Here is an 18,299-nt window from a genome sequence, read left to right on the forward strand (position 1 = left end):
GGAGTCTCGCTCTGTCGCCCGGACTGGAGTGCAATGGCCAGATCTCAGCTCACTGCAAGCTCCGCCTCCCGGGTTTACGCCATTCTCCTGCCTCAGCCTCCCGAGTAGCTGGGACTACAGGCGCCCGCCACCTCGCCCGGCTAGTTTTTGTATTTTTAGTAGAGACGGGGTTTCACCGTGTTAGCCAGGATGGTCTCTATCTCCTGACCTCGTGATCCGCCCGTCTCGGCCTCCCAAAGTGCTGGGATTACAGGCTTGAGCCACCGCGCCCGGCCTGCTATTTCTTAAAATAGAAGTTTAATCAATACTCTTCAGAGGAAGTTAAGAGAATCCAGAATCTCTCCATATTACCTACAATGTCCAGTATGCAATTAAAACTTACCAAGTAAAAGTGATCTACTTCAAGAAAAAGACCAATCAATGAAAACCAACCCTGAGCTAACACAGATGTTGGAATTTGTAGACTATGATTTAAAGCAGAAAATAGAAAAGGAAAATCTCCTCATAATGGGTGACCAAATAAGGAATCACAACAGAGTAATGGAAACTGTATTTTAAAAAGGAAAATTTATATTTTAAAAGCAGAATATAAGAAAAAACAATTCACCAGATGGGCTTAACAACAGAATGGAGATGGCAGAAGAAATAGTCAGTAATCTTAAAGATAAATCAGAAGAAACAACTCAATCTGAAGAGCACTGAAGAAAAAAACAAAAAACAAAACCAAAAACACAGAATAGGACCCCAGTGACCTCTGTGACAGTGTCAAATGGTCTAATACAAATATAAATGAAGTCCTCTAGGACAGGAGAGAAAGAACAGGAAAGCAAAAAGAAAAAAAAATTATGGGACACTAAGAATGGCAAGAATTCTCCACGCTTGGTGAAAAATATAAATTTAAAGATAGAGGGATTGCATTGGGGAGTTATACATGATATAAATGATGAATTGATGGGTGCTGACGAGTTGATGGGTGCAGCACACCAACATGGCACAAGTATACATATGTAACAAACCTGCACGTTAAGCACATGTACCCTAGAACTTAAAGTATAATAAAAAAAAAAATCATAAAAAAATATATATAAGAAGTCCAGCAAACCTCAAGCAAAATAAAAATGAAGAAAACTATACCTAGGCCCATCATAATGAAACTACTGAAAAAATAGAGATTGAAAGAAAATCTTGAAAAAAGCTAGAGAAAAATTTACACTGTGTATAGTAGAACAATTATATGAATGATGACAGACTTCTCATCAAAAAGATTGGATAACGTACGGCAATGTGAGAACATCGTTGGAGAGGTAAAAAATTTGCAAGCTCAATTATTATATACAATGAAAATATACTTCAAAAATAAAGGCAAATTTAAGACATTTTCTCATAATAAAAATAGGGAATTATTCATGAAGAGGCTTGCATTAAAATAAATATAAAGAAATTTCTTCAGGCTAAGGGGAACTCTCACTAGATGGATGTGTGAATTTTTAGGAGGGAATGGAAAGTAATAGAAATGGTGTAAATATGGGTAAATATAAGAAGATTGTATCTTTTTTCCTCTATTTATTTAACAGAAAGCACTGTTTCAAGTGTAATAACAGATATTCAAAATACATGAAGCCAAAACTGACAGAATTAAAGGGAGAAATAGACAAATCCACAATCACGGTTGTGATTCTAACACTCCTATTTCAGTTGTTCCACTCTTAACAACTTAGGCTTTACTGACATATAAAGAGCCCTATATCAAACAACTACAGAATATAATTTTTTTCAAGAGCCATGGAATTTTCACCAGTGTAGACTATGAGATAGGTCACAAAATGAGACCCTCTAAATACCAAAAGATTAAAAATATCAGTATATTCTCTTATCACAATGGAATGAGTAAGAAATAAATAATAATAATATTTGTAGAAAATTCCTTCAATTTGGAATTTAGAAAGCACTGTTCTAAATAACTGCTGGACCAATGAAGAAATCAAGGAAAATTAGAAAATGATTTTAGTTACATATTGTTGAAAACTGAAAATTTTGGAATGGGATTAAAGCAGGGCATACGTGGGAAATAGATTGAAATGTCTATGTTAGAAAAGAAGAAAGATTTAACATTGGCGACCTACGTTTCTCACTTAAGAAGCTAGAAAAGGACAAGCAAATTAAATTTAAGATAATGAAGGAAATAATAAAGACAAAAGTAGCAATATATTAACTGGAGAAAAATAGAAAACACAGTCAAAAGCTGGTAATTGCTAAATGGAGGGGCGGAGCAAGATGGCCAAATAGGAACAGCTCCAGTCTCCAACTCCCAGCGCGAGCGACACAGAAGACCGGTGATTTCTGCATTTTCAACTGAGGTACTGGGGTCATCTCACTAGAGAGTGCCGGACAATCGGTGCTGGTCAGCTGCTGCAGTCTGACCAGCGAGAGCTGAAGCAGGGCGAGGCATCGCCTCACCTGGGAAGCACAAGGGGGAAGGGAATCCCTTTTCCTAGCCAGGGGAAATGAGACACACAACACCTGGAAAATCGGGTAACTCCCACCCCAATACCGCGCTTTAAGCAAACGGGCACACCAGAAGAATATATCACTCACCTGGCCGGGAGGGTCCCACGCCCACGGAGCCTCCCTCATTGCTAACACAGCAGTCTGCGGCGATCTAACCGCAAGGCAGCAGCGAGGCTGGGGGAAGGGTGCCCGCCATTGCTGAGGCTTAAGTAGGTAAACAAAGCCGCTGGGAAGCTCGAACTGAGTGGAGCTCACAGCAGCTCAAGGAAACCTGCCTGTCTCTATAGACTCCACCTCTGGGGGCAGGGCTCAGCTAAAAAAACAACAGGGGAAGCAGCAGAGGCCTGAGCAGACGTGAACGACTCTGTCTGACAGCTTTGAAGAGAGCAGTGGATCTCCCAACACGGAGGTTGAGATCTGAGAACAGACAGACTGCCTGCTCAAGTGGATCACTGACCCCTGAGTAGCCTAACTGGGAGACATCCCCCACTAGGGGCAGTCTGACACCCCACATCTCACAGGGTGGAGTACACCCCTGAGAGGAAGCTTCCAAAGTAAGAATCAGACAGGTACACTCGCTGTTCAGCAATATTCTATCTTCTGCAACCTCTGCTGCTGATACCCAGGCAAACAGGGTCTGGAGTGGACCTCAAGCAATCTCCAACAGACCTATAGCTGAGGGTCGTGACTGTCAGAAGGAAAACTATCAAACAGGAAGGACACCTATACCAAAACCCCATCAGTACGTCACCATCATCAAAGACCAGAGACAGATAAAACCACAAAGATGGGGAAAAAGCAGGGCAGAAAAGCTGGAAATTCAAAAAATAAGAGTGCATCTCCCCCTGCAAAGGAGCGCAGCCCATCACCAGCAATGGATCGAAGCTGGTCAGAGAATGACTTTGACGAGATGAGAGAAGAAGGCTTCAGTCCATCAAACTTCTCAGAGCTAAAGGAGGAATTACATACCCAGCGCAAAGAAACTAAAAATCTTGAAAAAAGAGTGGAAGAATTCACAGCTAGACTAATTAATGCAGAGAAGGTCATAAACGAAATGACAGAGATGAAAACCATGACATGAGAAATACGTGACAAATGCACAAGCTTCAGTAACCGACTTGATCAACTGGAAGAAAGAGTATCAGCGATTGAGGATCAAATGAATGAAATGAAGCGAGAAGAGAAACCAAAAGAAAAAAGAAGAAAAAGAAATGAACAAAGCCTGCAAGAAGTATGGGATTATGTAAAAAGACCAAATCTACGTCTGATTGGGGTGCCTGAAAGTGAGGGGGAAAATGGAACCACCTTGGAAAACACTCTTCAGGATATCATCCAGGAGAACTTCCCCAACCTAGTAGGGCAGGCCAACATTCAAATTCAGGAAATACAGAGAACGCCACAAAGATACTCCTCCAGAAGAGCAACTCCAAGACACAGAATTGCCAGATTCACCAAAGTTGAAATGAAGGAAAAAGTCTTAAGGGCAGCCAGAGTGAAAGGTCGGGTTACCCACAAAGGGAAGCCCATCAGATTAACAGCAGATCTCTTGGCAGAAACTCTCCAAGCCAGAAAAGAGTGGGGGCCAATATTCAACGTTCTTAAAGAAAAGAATTTTAAACCCAGAATTTCATATCCAGCCAAACTAAGTTTCATAAGTGAAGGAGAAATAAAATCCTTTACAGATAAGCAAATGCTTAGAGATTTTGTCACCACCAGGCCTGCCTTACAAGAGACCCTGAAGGAAGCCCTAAACATGGAAAGGACCAACCGGTACCAGCCATTGCAAAAACATGCCAAAATGTAAAGACCATTGAGGCTAGGAAGAAACTGCATCAACTAACGAGCAAAATAACCAGTTAATATCATAATGGCAGGATCAAGTTCACACATAACAATATTAACCTTAATTGTTAATGGACTAAATACTCCAATTAAAAGACACAGACTGGCAAACTGGATAAAGAGTCAAGACCCATCAGTCGGCTGTATTCAGGAGACCCATCTCACATGCAGAGACATACATATGCTCAAAATAAAGGGATGGAGGAAGATCTACCAAGCAAATGGAGAACAAAAAAAACAGGGGTTGCAATCCTAGTCTCTGATAAAACAGACTTTAAACCATCAAAGATCAAAAGAGACAAAGAAGGCCATTACATAATGGTAAAGGGATCAATTCAACAGGAAGAGCTAACTCTCCTAAATATATATGCACCCAATACAGGAGCAGCCAGATTCATAAAGCAAGTCCTTAGAGACTTACAAAGAGACTTAGACTCCCATACAATAATAATGGGAGACTTCAACACTCCACTGTCAACATTAGACAGATCAACGAGACAGAAAGTTAACAAGGATATCCAGGAATTGAACTCATCTCTGCACCAAGCGGACCTAATAGACATCTATAGAACTCTCCACCCCAAATCAACAGAATATACATTCTTCTCAGCACCACATTGCACTGATTCCAAAATTGATCACATAATTGGAAGTAAAGCACTCCTCAGCAAATGTAAAAAACAGAAATTATAACAAACTGTCTGTCAGACCACAGTGCAATCAAACTAGAACTCAGGACTAAGAAACTCAATCAAAACCACTCAACTACATGGAAACTGAATAACCTGCTCCTGAATGACTACTGGGTACATAATGAAATGAAGGCAGAAATAAAGATGTTCTTTGAAACCAACGAGAACAAAGATACAACATACCAGAATCTCTGGGACACATTTAAAGCAGTGTGTAGAGGGAAATTTATAGCACTAAATGCCCACAAGAGAAAGCAGGAAAGATCTAAAATTGACACTCTAACATCACAATTAAAAGAACTAGAGAGGCAAGAGCAAACACATTCAAAAGCTAGCAGAAGGCAAGAAATAACTAAGATCAGAGCAGAGCTGAAGGAGATAGAGACACAAAAAACCCTCCAAAAAATCAATGAATCCAGGAGTTGGTTTTTTGAAAAGATCAACAAAATTGACAGACCGCTAGCAAGACTAATAAAGAAGAAAAGAGAGAGGAATCAAATAGATGCAATAAAAAATGATAAAGGGGATATCACCACCGACCCCACAGAAATACAAACTACCATCAGAGAATACTATAAACACCTCTATGCAAATCAACTAGAAAATCTAGAAGAAATGGATAATTTCCTGGACACTTACACTCTTCCAAGACTAAACCAGGAAGAAGTTGAATCCCTGAATAAACCAATAGCAGGCTCTGAAATTGAGGCAACAATTAATAGCCTACCCACCAAAAAAAAGTCCAGGACCAGATGGATTCACAGCTGAATTCTACCAGAGGTACAAGGAGGAGCTGGTACCATTCCTTCTGAAACTATTCCAATCAATAGAAAAAGAGGGAATCCTCCCTAACTCATTTTATGAGGCCAACATCATCCTGATACCAAAGCCTGGCAGAGACACAACAGAAAAAGAGAATTTTAGACCAATATCCCTGATGAACATCGATGCAAAAATCCTCAATAAAATACTGGCAAACCGGATTCAGCAGCACATCCAAAAGCTTATCCACCATGATCAAGTGGGCTTCATCCCTGGGATGCAAGGCTGGTTCAACATATGCAAATCAATAAACATAATCCAGCATATAAACAGAACCAAAGTCAAGAACCACATGATTATCTCAATAGATGCAGAAAAGGCTTTTGACAAAATTCAACAGCCCTTCATGCTAAAAACGCTCAATAAATTCGGTATTGATGGAACGTACCTCAAAATAATAAGAGCTATTTATGACAAACCCACAGCTAATATCATACTGAATGGGCAAAAACTGGAAAAATTCCCTTTGAAAACTGGTACAAGACAGGATGCCCTCTCTCACCACTCCTATTCAACATAGTGTTGGAAGTTCTGGCTAGGGCAATCAGGCAAGAGAAAGAAATCAAGGGTATTCAGATAGGAAAAGAAGAAGTCAAATTGTCCCTGTTTGGAGATGACATGATTGTATATTTAGAAAACCCCATCGTCTCAGCCCAAAATCTCCTTAAGCTGATAAGCAACTTCAGCAAAGTCTCAGGATACAAAATTAATGTGCAAAAATCACAAGCATTCTTATACACCAGTAACAGACAAGCAGAGAGCCAAGTCAGGAATGAACTTCCATTCACAATTGCTTCAAAGAGAATCAAATACCTAGGAATCCAACTTACAAGGGATGTCAAGGACCTCTTCAAGGAGAACTACAAACCACTGCTCAGTGAAATCAAAGAGGACACAAACAAATGGAAGAACATACCATGCTCATGGATAGGAAGAATCAATATCATGAAAATGGCCATACTGCCCAAGGTAATTTATAGATTCAATGCCATCCCCATCAAGCTACCAATGAGTTTCTTCACAGAATTGGAAAAAACTGCTTTAAAGTTCATATGGAACCAAAAAAGAGCCCGCATTGCCAAGACAATCCTAAGTCATAAGAACAAAGCTGGAGGCATCACGCTACCTGACTTCAAACTATACTACAAGGCTACAGTAACCAAAACAGCATGCTACTGGTACCAAAACAGAGATATAGACCAATGGAACAGAACAGAGTCCTCAGAAATAATACCACACATCTACAGCCATCTGATCTTTGACAAACCTGAGAGAAACAAGAAATGGGGAAAGGATTCCCTATTTAATAAATGGTGCTGGGAAAATTGGCTAGCCATAAGTAGAAAGCTGAAACTGGATCCTTTCCTTACTCCTTATACGAAAATTAATTCAAGATGGATTAGAGACTTAAATGTTAGACCTAATACCATAAAAACCCTAAAAGAAAATCTAGGTAGTACCATTCAGGACATAGGCATGGGCAAGGACTTCATGTCTAAAACACCAAAAGCAACGGCAGCAAAAGCCAAAATTGACAAATGGGATCTAATTAAACTAAAGAGCTTCTGCACAGCAAAAGAAACTACCATCAGAGTGAACAGGCCACCTACAGAATGGGAGAAAATTTTTGCAATCTACCCATCTGACAAAGGGCTAATATCCAGAACCTACAAAGAACTCAAACAAATATACAAGAAAAAAACAAACAACCCCATCAAAAAGTGGGGAAAGGATATGAACAGACATTTCTCAAATGAAGACATTCATACAGCCAACAGACACATGAAAAAATGCTCATCATCACTGGCCATCAGAGAAATGCAAATCAAAACCACAATGAGAGACCATCTCACACCAGTTAGAATGGCAATCATTAAAAAATCAGGAAACAACAGTTGTTGGAGAGGATGTGGAGAAATAGGAACACTTTTACACTGTTGGTGGGATTGTAAGCTAGTTCAACCATTATGGAAAACAGTATGGCAATTCCTCAAAGATCTAGAACTAGATGTACCATATGACCCAGCCATCCCATACTGGGTATATACCCAAAGGATTATAAATTATTCTACTACAAAGACACATGCACACGTATGTTTATTGCAGCACTATTCACAATAGCAAAGACTTGGAATCAACCCAAATGTCCATCTGTGACAGACTGGATTAAGAAAATGTGGCACATATACACCATGGAATACTATGCAGCCATAAAAAGGATGAGTTTGCGTCCTTTGTAGGGACATGGATGCAGCTGGAAACCATCATTCTTAGCAAACTATCACAAGAAGAGAAAACCAAACACCGCATGTTCTCACTCATAGGTGGGAACTGAACAATGAGATCACTTGGACTCGGGAAGGGGAACATCACACACTGGGGCCTATCATGGGGAGTGGGGAGAGGGGAGGGATTGCATTGGGGAGTTATACATGATATAAATGATGAATTGATGGGTGCTGACGAGTTGATGGGTGCAGCACACCAACATGGCACAAATATACATATGTAACAAACCTGCACGTTATGCACATGTACCCTAGAACTTAAAGTATAATAATAATAAATAAAAAGTTGGTAATTGATGGCACAAAAGATGATAAGAAAATAGAAAACACAAATTACCCATATCAGGAATGACCCTACAGTCATTAAAAGATCAATAAGGGACTATCATAAATCACTTTATAACAATAAATTTGACAGCGTAGGGGAAATGGACAAATTCCTTAAGAAATATACATTACCAAAAACAAAAACAAATTTAATGCGTGAGTGAGAATGCGTGTAGAATGAAGGAAGCAATATATAAATAGCCCTATATATGCTAAGGAAGTTGAATTATCAACCCTTCCAACTAAGAATTCCTGTTCCAGAAGAGTTTACTGATGAATTCTGTGAAACATTTTTGCAAGTAACAGTGTCAGTCTTGCATAAACTTATTCAAAAAACAGAGGGATATTGAATGCCCTCCAGTTAATTTTGTGAAGCAAGCATGGCCCTGATACCAAAACGAAACGACGACAAAATTACAGAAACAGAAAACCACAGATCAGTATCCCTCGTGAGCATAGATACAGAAATTCTTAAAATTTTAGCAGATCAGACCCAACAACATATAAAGTGGATGACAGGTTGTGACCAAGTGGCATTTATGCCAGGAATCCATGTTTGGTTTAACATTTGAAAATCAAAAATTGTGATTCACTACATTAAGACCAAAACAAAATTTAGAGCGTAAATATATAAACCCCCATATAATTATCTTAATAGATAAAAAGAATGCATTTAACAAAATTCAACATCCATTTCTAATAAAAATTACTCTTAGTAAACTAGGAGTAGAAAAGATTTCCTCAACCGTAAGGGGCATATGCCAAATCCCTAAAGCTAAAATTATACTCAATGGAGAAAGACTGAGTTCCTTTCTCCTAACTTCAGGAACATCTGCTCTCACCATTTCTATTCAACATTGCTAGTACAGTAAGACAAGAAAAAGAAGTGAAAAAGTATCCAGATTGAATAGGAAGATATATATTTTTTGTTTTTTTTGATGACGATATGATTTGTCAATGGAGAAAATGTTATGACGTATGCTAAAATACTCCTAAAACTTATAAGTGAGTTTAGAAAGATCACAGAATAAACAAAACCAACAAACTAAGATCAGTAAAGAAAAATCAGCTTTATGAGCAATGAGGAAACAATTCCCTATTCAATAAATGGTGCTGTGATTACTGACTAGCCATATGTAGAAGAATGAAATTGGACCCCTGCCTTTCACCATATACAAAAATTAACTCAAGATGGATTAAAGACTGACGTGTAAGACCTCAAACTATAAAAATCCTAGAAGAAAATGTAGGAAATACCATTCTAGACATTGTCCTTGGGAAATAATTTATGACTAAGTTCCCCAAAGCAAGTTCAACAAAAACAAAAATTGACAAGTGTGACCTAATTAAACTAAAGAGCAAAATAACAAAATAAACAAAAGAGTATAGCAAAAGAAACTATCAACATAGTAAACCGACAGCCTACAGAATGAGCAAAAATATTTACAAACTATGCGTCCAACAAAGGTCTAATGTCCAGAATCTATAAGGAACTGAAACAATTCAGCAAGCAAAAAAAAAAATTTCTAAAATGGGCAAAGGACATGAACACATACTTCTCAAAAGAAGACATACATATGGGCAACAAATATGTGAAAAAATTCTCAATGTCACTAATCATCAGAGAAATGCAAATTAAAGTCATAATGAGATACCATTATCTCAGTTAAAATGGCTATTATTAAAAAGTTAAAAAAATAACAGGTGTTGGTGAGGTTGCAGAGAAAAGAGAATTCTTATACATTGTTGGTGTAAAGTTGAATTAGTTCAGCCACTGTAGAAATCAGTTTGGAGATTCTTTAATCAGTTCAGCCACTATAGAAAGCAGTTTGGAGATTTTTTAAAGAACTTAAAACAGAATTTCCATTCAACCTAGCAATCTCAGTACTAGGTGTCTACCCAAAGGAAAAGCAACTGTTCTACTGAAGAGACACATGCACTCATATGCTCATCACAGCACTATTCACAATAGCAAAGATGGAATCAACCTAGATGCCCATCAGTGGTGGACTAAAGAAAATGTGCTACATATACACCATGAAACAGTATGCAGCCATAAAAAAGAATGAAGTCATGTCCTTTGCAGCAGCATGGATGCAACTGGAAGCCATTATTCTTAGCTAATTAACGCAGGAACAGAAAACCAAATACCACATATTCTCACTTATAAGTGGGTGCTAAATACTGAGTACACATGGAAATAAAGATGGTAGCAATAGACACTGGAGACTACTAGTGGGGGAAGATAAGGTGGAGACTGCTGAAAAACTGCCTATCAGGTATGACACTCACTACCTGGGTGATGGGATCCTTTGTATTCCAAAACTCAGTGACATGCAATTTACCCATGTAACAAACCTGCACCTGTATCCCCTAAACCTAAAAGCAGGTAAAAAAGAACTGTTATACAAGTGGAATCATAAAGTACGTGCCTTTGTAAGACTGGCTTTTGTCACTCTGCATAATTCCTTTGAGAAGCATCCAAGTTACTGCATGTATCAATAGTTATTTCCTTTTTATTGCTTAGTATTCCATGGTATGGATCTGCCAAAGTTTGTTTAACCATTCATCCATTAAAAGACATCTGTTTTTGTTTTTCTTTTCCAATTTGGGAATATTATGAATAAAGCTGTTATGAACATTTGAGAAAAAATCAGTCATATGTCCATAGTCTAACAATGAAAGTAGTAAATTGGAATTATAATAGTGCTATTTAAAATAACATAAAAAATTTGAGATACTTAGGAATAAATCAGACAAAAATGTGCAAGTCTCATACCCTGAAAACTACAAAAATATTGCTGTGAGAAATAAAAGAAGACCTAAATAAATGGAGATATATATCATATTCATGAATTGGAAGACTCAATATTGTTAAGATGACAATTGGCCCCAATTTATCTATAGATTCAGTGCAACTCCAATCAAGATTCTTGTGAATTTCAGGGGCTACAAATTTAACAAGCTGATCCTAAGATTTAGATGGAAATGCAAATACAGCATTTATAAAAAACAATGTTGGAGGATTTACAGTACACAATTCCAAGACAGTATAAAACCACAGTAAACAAGATAGTGTGCTATTAGCCAAATGATAGACATAGATGAATGGGACATAATAGAGACTCACAGGTAAATAGTTAATCTGTTTTTTGACAAAAATGCAAAGACAGTGGAGAAAGTCTTTTCAATAAATAGTCCTGGAAGGGTTGCATATGCATATGCACAAAAATAACTCACACTTCATATAAAAGTTAACTCAAAATGCATCATAAACCTAAATATAAAATCTAAATCTTAAAGTCTTTAAGGAGGAAACAAAGGAGAAAATCCTTGTGGCTTTGGGTTAAGCAGATATTTCTTAGATGTGACATCAAAAACATGATCCACCAAAGAAAATACTGTTAAGTTGTATTTCCTCAAAAGTAATAACTTGTTCTCCACTAAAAGTATTGTTAAAAGAATAAAAAGATAATCCACAGTCCAGGAAAAATAATATTTGCAAATTACATATCTGATAAAAGACTTGTATCCAGAATATATAAAGAACTCTAAAAATTTAATAATAAAACAAACAGCTCCAAATAAAATTTAATTATAAACAAATTGGAAGAATATTTTGACACTTAATAAAAGCAAATATATAGATGGCAAATAGATACATGAAAAGATGCTTAACATTGTTAATTAGGGAAATGCAAGAGAAAACCACAATGAGATACCACCATAAACCTATTAGAATATCTAATAATAACTTTTAGCCAAAGCAAGTATAGATGAGAATGTGGAAGCAACTGAAACAATTATAGATTATTGGTATAAGTGGAAAATGGTCTACAAAGTTTGGCAATTTCATAAAATGTTAAACACCTATTATATGACCCTGTTGATTCCTAAACATTTACCCATGAGACATCAAAGCATATGCCTATATAAATCTTGTACATGAATATTCATAGTAGCTTTATTTGTAATAGCCAGAAACAGGAAACAACTCAACTTCCCATCAACAGGTAAATGAATCAACACATTGCAGTATATCTCTACAATGGAATACTACTCAACAATAAACAGTAATGAATTACTGATATTCACCACAACAAGCTTGAATCTCCAAGTAATTATGCTGAGTGAAAAGTTAGACAAAAAGAGTACATTCTTTATAATTCTATTTATATAAAATTCTAGAAAATGCAAATTAATCTACAGTGACAGAAAGCAGATCTCTCATGGTCTGGGGTGGGTAGGAGTAGAGAGATGGGTATAGGAATAAGGAAGATATGGGCACAAAGAAGCTTTTGTAATGGATTGGCTATGCTCATTTTTTTGATTGTGGTAATGGTTTCTGTATTAGTCCATCTTTGCGCTGCTATAAAGAAATACTCAAGACTGCGTAATTTATAAACAAAGGAAGTTTAATTGACTCACAGTTCCGCATGGCTGGGTGACCTCAGGAAACTTACAGTCATGGCAGAAGGCTTAGGGGAAGTGGGCACCTTCTTCACAAGGCAGCGGGAGAGAGAAGAGTGAGGAGCAAAGAGAGAAGAGCCCATTACAAAACCATCAGATCTTGTGAGAACCCACTCACTATCAGGAGAACAGTGTCGGGGAAACTGGCTCCATGATCCAGTCATCTCCCACCAGGTTCCTCCCTCAACACTTGGGGATTATGTGGTATACAACTCGAGATGAGATTTGGGTGAGAATCCAGAGCCAAATCAGTTTCACTGGTGTGTATATGTGTCAAAACTTTTGGCCAGGCATGGTGGCTGGCTGACACCTGTAATCCCAGCACTTTGAGAGGCTGAGGCAGGTAGAGCGCTTGAGCCCAGGAGTTTGATACCAACCTGGGTAACATGGTGAAACCCTGTCTCTACAAAAGATATAAAAATTGGCTGGGCATGGTGGCACACACTTGTAGTTCCAGCTACTCAGGGAGGCTGAGCTGGGAGGATCACCTGAGCCCAGGAGGTCTAGGCTGCAGTGAGCTGTGTTTGTGCCACAGCACTCCAGCCTGTGCAACAAGGTGAGATCCTGTCTCAAATAACCACCCCCCAAAACAAACAAAACCCCCCAAACTTTTAAAATAGTATACTCTACACGTGTATGATTTATTCTATGTTAATTATACTTCAGTAAAACTGCTTTGAAAAAATACGTTTTTAACATAGAAATAAAACATCTAGATTTCCCTGAAAGAATGTGTCCAAGTGCACATTGCTAAACAAAGAAGACTTGCTAGACCCCTGATGAGATCAAGTTAACCAGTTGACAATGTAAAATCTGTGTCACAATCAGACATTAACTAAACCAAGTGTGCCTCTGTCAGTGGCATCAGCATTTACTGGGAGCTGGTTAGGAATGCAAAATCTCAAGCTCTGCAGCTGACCTACTCGATCTAACTCTGGTGTCAGGGCCAGGTAATGTGTGTTTTAATAAGGTCTCCAAGTGGTTCTAATGCAACCTAAAGTTTTATAGCTGATTTAGAGTATCTCAATTTTGGCAGTTGCCAAAGTTCTATTTTCTTGTTCTACCAATTGTAATACATCAGATATTTCTAGTGCTACATAACTACAAAAACAAAATAGACATTATGCAAAAAAGAGAACCAAATTGCCTATAATTGCATTACTTAATTAAATTATCATCTCATTTGTTCATTAAGGGTCTTGCCTTGTCCATATGTTCATATAAATATGTTCATATAATTTCTGCATTTTTACATTATAATCTGAAATAATTTTAATCTCAATTATTATTATAGCAGTTTGTCCTATTTTGTATTTTTCCTATCCTCAGAATTCTAATATCTTCCTGGTTAATTTTTTCTTCCTTGAGAAACTATTCTTAAAATACTTTTTTATTTTAAAGTTGCATGATTATACAACTTCTTATTGTCATTATAAAGTGTGCTTCCTGAAAATGGTAACACTTTTAATGGAAGCCTTTAACTCACAAACTAGTCTACTTCTCAGTACATCAGATTTTTATCCTCTTAATACTAGCTTATGATATATAAACCAGCCAAAAGATCACTAAAAGTTGTCCTTTGTAAAATTTCCCCTAGCCCTAAATCTTATGTGTTTTTAATTTTTGACAAAAGCATATGCCATATATTTTATTTAATCCATTAAGGAAGTTTATTCATTGAGAATTTACTGAGTATTTGTTCTGTTGGGCACTTAGAATACAAAGTTGAAGAAGACATAATTGATTAGATGAAGTAGTAATGTGAGGGGAGTCAAAGTTATTACAAATTTCTGGCTGAGGTAGTTGGGTTGTTGCTATTTCCTGGAATGGAGAAGACAGTAGAACATGAATTCAATGTTGTTTATATCAAGTTTGTTCTTAGGAAAATTACAAAATTTTTCGTTGTCCTGATTCTTCATATGTAAAATGGAAAAATAGTGTCTACCTCATATTAACATTGAGGGTATTAAATAAGACAAAACATGGAAAGAGTTTAGAGTAATTATTTGTCATATAGAAAACACGAAATGCATGTTAGCTATTATTATTGTCATTGAGTTTTAGGTGCCTGTATGCATTCAAGTGGAGATGTTTGAGACAGTTGCCTATGAGAGCCTAGCTTTTTAGGAAAAAGAGTTGGTATTTTAGATTCCAAGGTAAAGAGAGAGAAGGTCAAAAAAAGAATCCCAGCACTTAGGGAGGCCAAGACGGGCGGATCACAAGGTCAGGAGATCGAGACCATCCTGGCTAACACGGTGAAAACCCGTCTCTACTAAAAAATACAAAAAAAAAAAAACTAGCCGGGCGAGGTGCCGGGCGCCTGTAGTCCCAGCTACTCGGGAGGCTGAGGCAGGAGAATGGCGTGAACCCGGGAGGCGGAGCTTGCAGTGAGCCGAGATCGGGCCACTGCACTCCAGCCTGGGCGACAGACCGAGACTCCGTCTCAAAAAAAAAAAAAAAAAAGGAATCCAGTATAATATCAGTATTTAAAGGATAGGCAGAGGGAAAGAAATATTATTCCACAAAGGAAAATAAGAATGATATTTTTATGCAAATATGGGCAGGCAGCATAAACCAGTTTTTATTTTTAAGTTTGACCTTTAGAAATAGCCATTTTCTGTTTGTGTTAGCAAATTACAGTAAAATCTACAGTAGTTAGAGTAGGCAACAACAAATGTCAACCTTCCCTACCATATGTATTAGGAATTAGATGGAGGATCCCACCCCCACCACATCCTCGCTCAAGGCTTCTATAGTTTCTACTTAGTAACCTTAGTACCTTTCAAAGGCTCTGGTATTGATCTTTGAATTCCTTTTGCTAGTGTCTGGTGGTTGCCCTTCTCTTTTCTTTACTATAATATTGCTCACTCTGCTAGATAGACCATGATATTATTTGACTGTAGTGCAAGGAGATTTCAGGATATATCATTTATAGGTATATGGTTTTATTAATATCAACAAAATTAAGCTTTTTAGCACCTCCACTTAAAATTTTTAGCTTATTCCTCTCTTATCTGTAGGCGAGATAGCAGTTTTGCTTCTGAGAAAATATGGCTTTCTTCAAGTATTATCCTCCAGTTTTGGCAGAGATATGCTCTAAATACCAGCTGGGATCCCAAAATGTACCTGTTTTCCTTTCATGAAAATCTACTGTAACTAGATTTTTTTTCCTTTGTACTTTCTTTCTGACTGTAATTTGTGATCAGATTTCTACTACTAGCTCTGCCAGTAATAATTTGAGGGAATCTAGCTCTGAAAATTTTAAAACTTTTAATTTCTTCCACTTGTTTTATTTCCTTAAAAACAGTGTGTTGAGGTTAATGAATACTAAATTATCATAATTTAATCACTAATTAAAACAACAAAGGGATATATGTCTAGAAAATAAGAAATGTAGTAATATGTCAGCCATAATTATTGTCAAAAATACAGGAATGTTTTCGTCTAGTGGAAACTGACCAGAAGTAGTCTTTTCAAAGTACTTATATTTATTATAGGATGATTATTGAATTATTCAGTACAAAATCATCTAAGGTTTTTAGACTAAACTTAGTACTTACAACACACACACACACACACACACACACATACACACACATTTTCAGAGTAGAAATAAAAGTCTGCTGTACCTTAACCTCTAGAGATATGTGTGTTCAATGGCCCATTAGTCAGTCACCTAGTAGATATGGATGCCTTCTCTTTCTCAGGTGCTGTCCAGGCTGTCACCGTGGGTAGGATCTGTTAAGAGGGTTCCCAGAATGAGGTCTGACCAGAGACAGCCTTCAAGCCTTAGGAAAGTAGAGGAACTACTTGTAGCCCCATAGTTGGGAGCATGTGCCATGAAACTGAGCCTTCGGTGTTCTTAAACTTCATAGTGATGAATTATCTTTGTGTAACTGGATCCCCTATTGTTGGAGTTTACACCCTTACTAGGATTGGCTGTATGCAGATTACCTAACCCTAATATGTTAATCTAAATACCATTAGTACACATGCTGGCTCTGCTACCCCACCTTTCTGGCTGTACAGATATTCACATCAGGCAACCCTACTGTAAAGGTGCTGATAAGATATGGTGGGTCCTCACTGGTAGACAGGCAGTCCTCCTGTCCTGGTGATGATAAAGGCTGCAGTTAGAACTCAGACCTGAGTCATAATTCAGGTAATTATTCTGAGTAAAGGAATTAATGGTGGTGTTTTCTATATACTTTTGTTTTCTACAGTGAATGTGTATTCCTTTTTAGTATTAATTTTACAATTAGAAAAAGTAATGAAAGTTTTGATGTTCTGAAGGTTTTTTTCTAGTTAATTTCAAGCCTGGGAACTTGTCTGATGGTTTCCTTTTACCCTTCCCTGCTCCATACTTATTTAATGTAACCCTTACAGATCTAGTTTCCTGGATTTATTGCTGTCTTCCCTGTTAAACTCTTGATGTCAGTATGTTTAAATCTCATTTCATTTCTGATATGCTTTTTACAAGAAAGAAAGAGATTACCATATATGATATAATTTCCAGACGGTTTATGGATTTGTTTTCCCCCCTCACATCTTAAGAGGTTTTCTCATGTTAGTAGATACTGTGAATTTACATAATTAAATTAAGTTAGTTCTGTCTAGATAGTCATGTGATCTTTTTGAATCTCAACTATGCCTGTGCTTGAAAATTCACAAATGACCTTACCTTTCATTCTCATTTAATTTCAGGGAGAGAGAGGGTTTCCAGGTTTGGAAGGACACCCAGGATTACCTGGATTTCCAGGTCCAGAAGGGCCTCCAGGGCCTCGGGGACAAAAGGTATGTATCATGTTGCCAACTAGTAATGCCAGATGAATTAAGTCATCTTAAATGTGGGACTAGGTGTCACATCAACTAAAAAGTTACTGAATTGTAGCCACAAACTAATACATAAATGAAACAATGGAATGACAGGCAGTCTGTACTTTATTGTATTTTGTTTAAAAACTCAATATTACTGCCATATTCAGATGCTTTTGGAAGATGCTGTTGATTTTATGTAGTTATTGACCGCCTTCACCAAAATTAAGTTCTGTCAAGAGCTTAACTGAGCTGGAGAGAGCTGAACTGCCAGTTGTTAGAGTAGCTGATTAAGACAAGAAGCCAAAATGAAAGTAACAGTCAAACCTTTACTCACTTACTGCAATATTATAAGCGGAAAGTTTAACTGGAGAAAGTGCTGACTCCCCCACTGTTCTATTTGTCCCCATGGTGCAGCAACAGCAAAGGTCAGATGGATCAGCACAGATGTTGGAAATCATTTGACTGCTGAGGGAGCTCAGAATGAAAAGCTCCTGCAGTTGTATGGACCCAGGGGCAGGGTGGGAGAAGGAGA

The 18,299-nt window shown here is 37.5% G+C and overlaps 1 protein-coding gene across 3 annotated transcripts in view; it reads left to right on the top strand.

Annotated features, from left to right (window-relative positions):
- COL4A5 (collagen type IV alpha 5 chain) overlaps positions 1 to 18,299 on the top strand; it is a 298,599-nt gene that overhangs the window by 113,877 nt on the left and 166,423 nt on the right. For all 3 annotated transcript variants that reach the window (XM_030934587.1, XM_030934588.1, XM_030934589.1), the window contains one exon: positions 17,654 to 17,743. In XM_030934587.1, coding sequence (XP_030790447.1) covers positions 17,654 to 17,743 — 90 coding nt within the window. The remainder of the gene's footprint in view (positions 1 to 17,653; positions 17,744 to 18,299) is intronic.

Source organism: Rhinopithecus roxellana, chromosome 7 (genome assembly GCF_007565055.1).
Source record: "Rhinopithecus roxellana isolate Shanxi Qingling chromosome 7, ASM756505v1, whole genome shotgun sequence".
NCBI lineage: Eukaryota > Metazoa > Chordata > Mammalia > Primates > Cercopithecidae > Rhinopithecus > Rhinopithecus roxellana.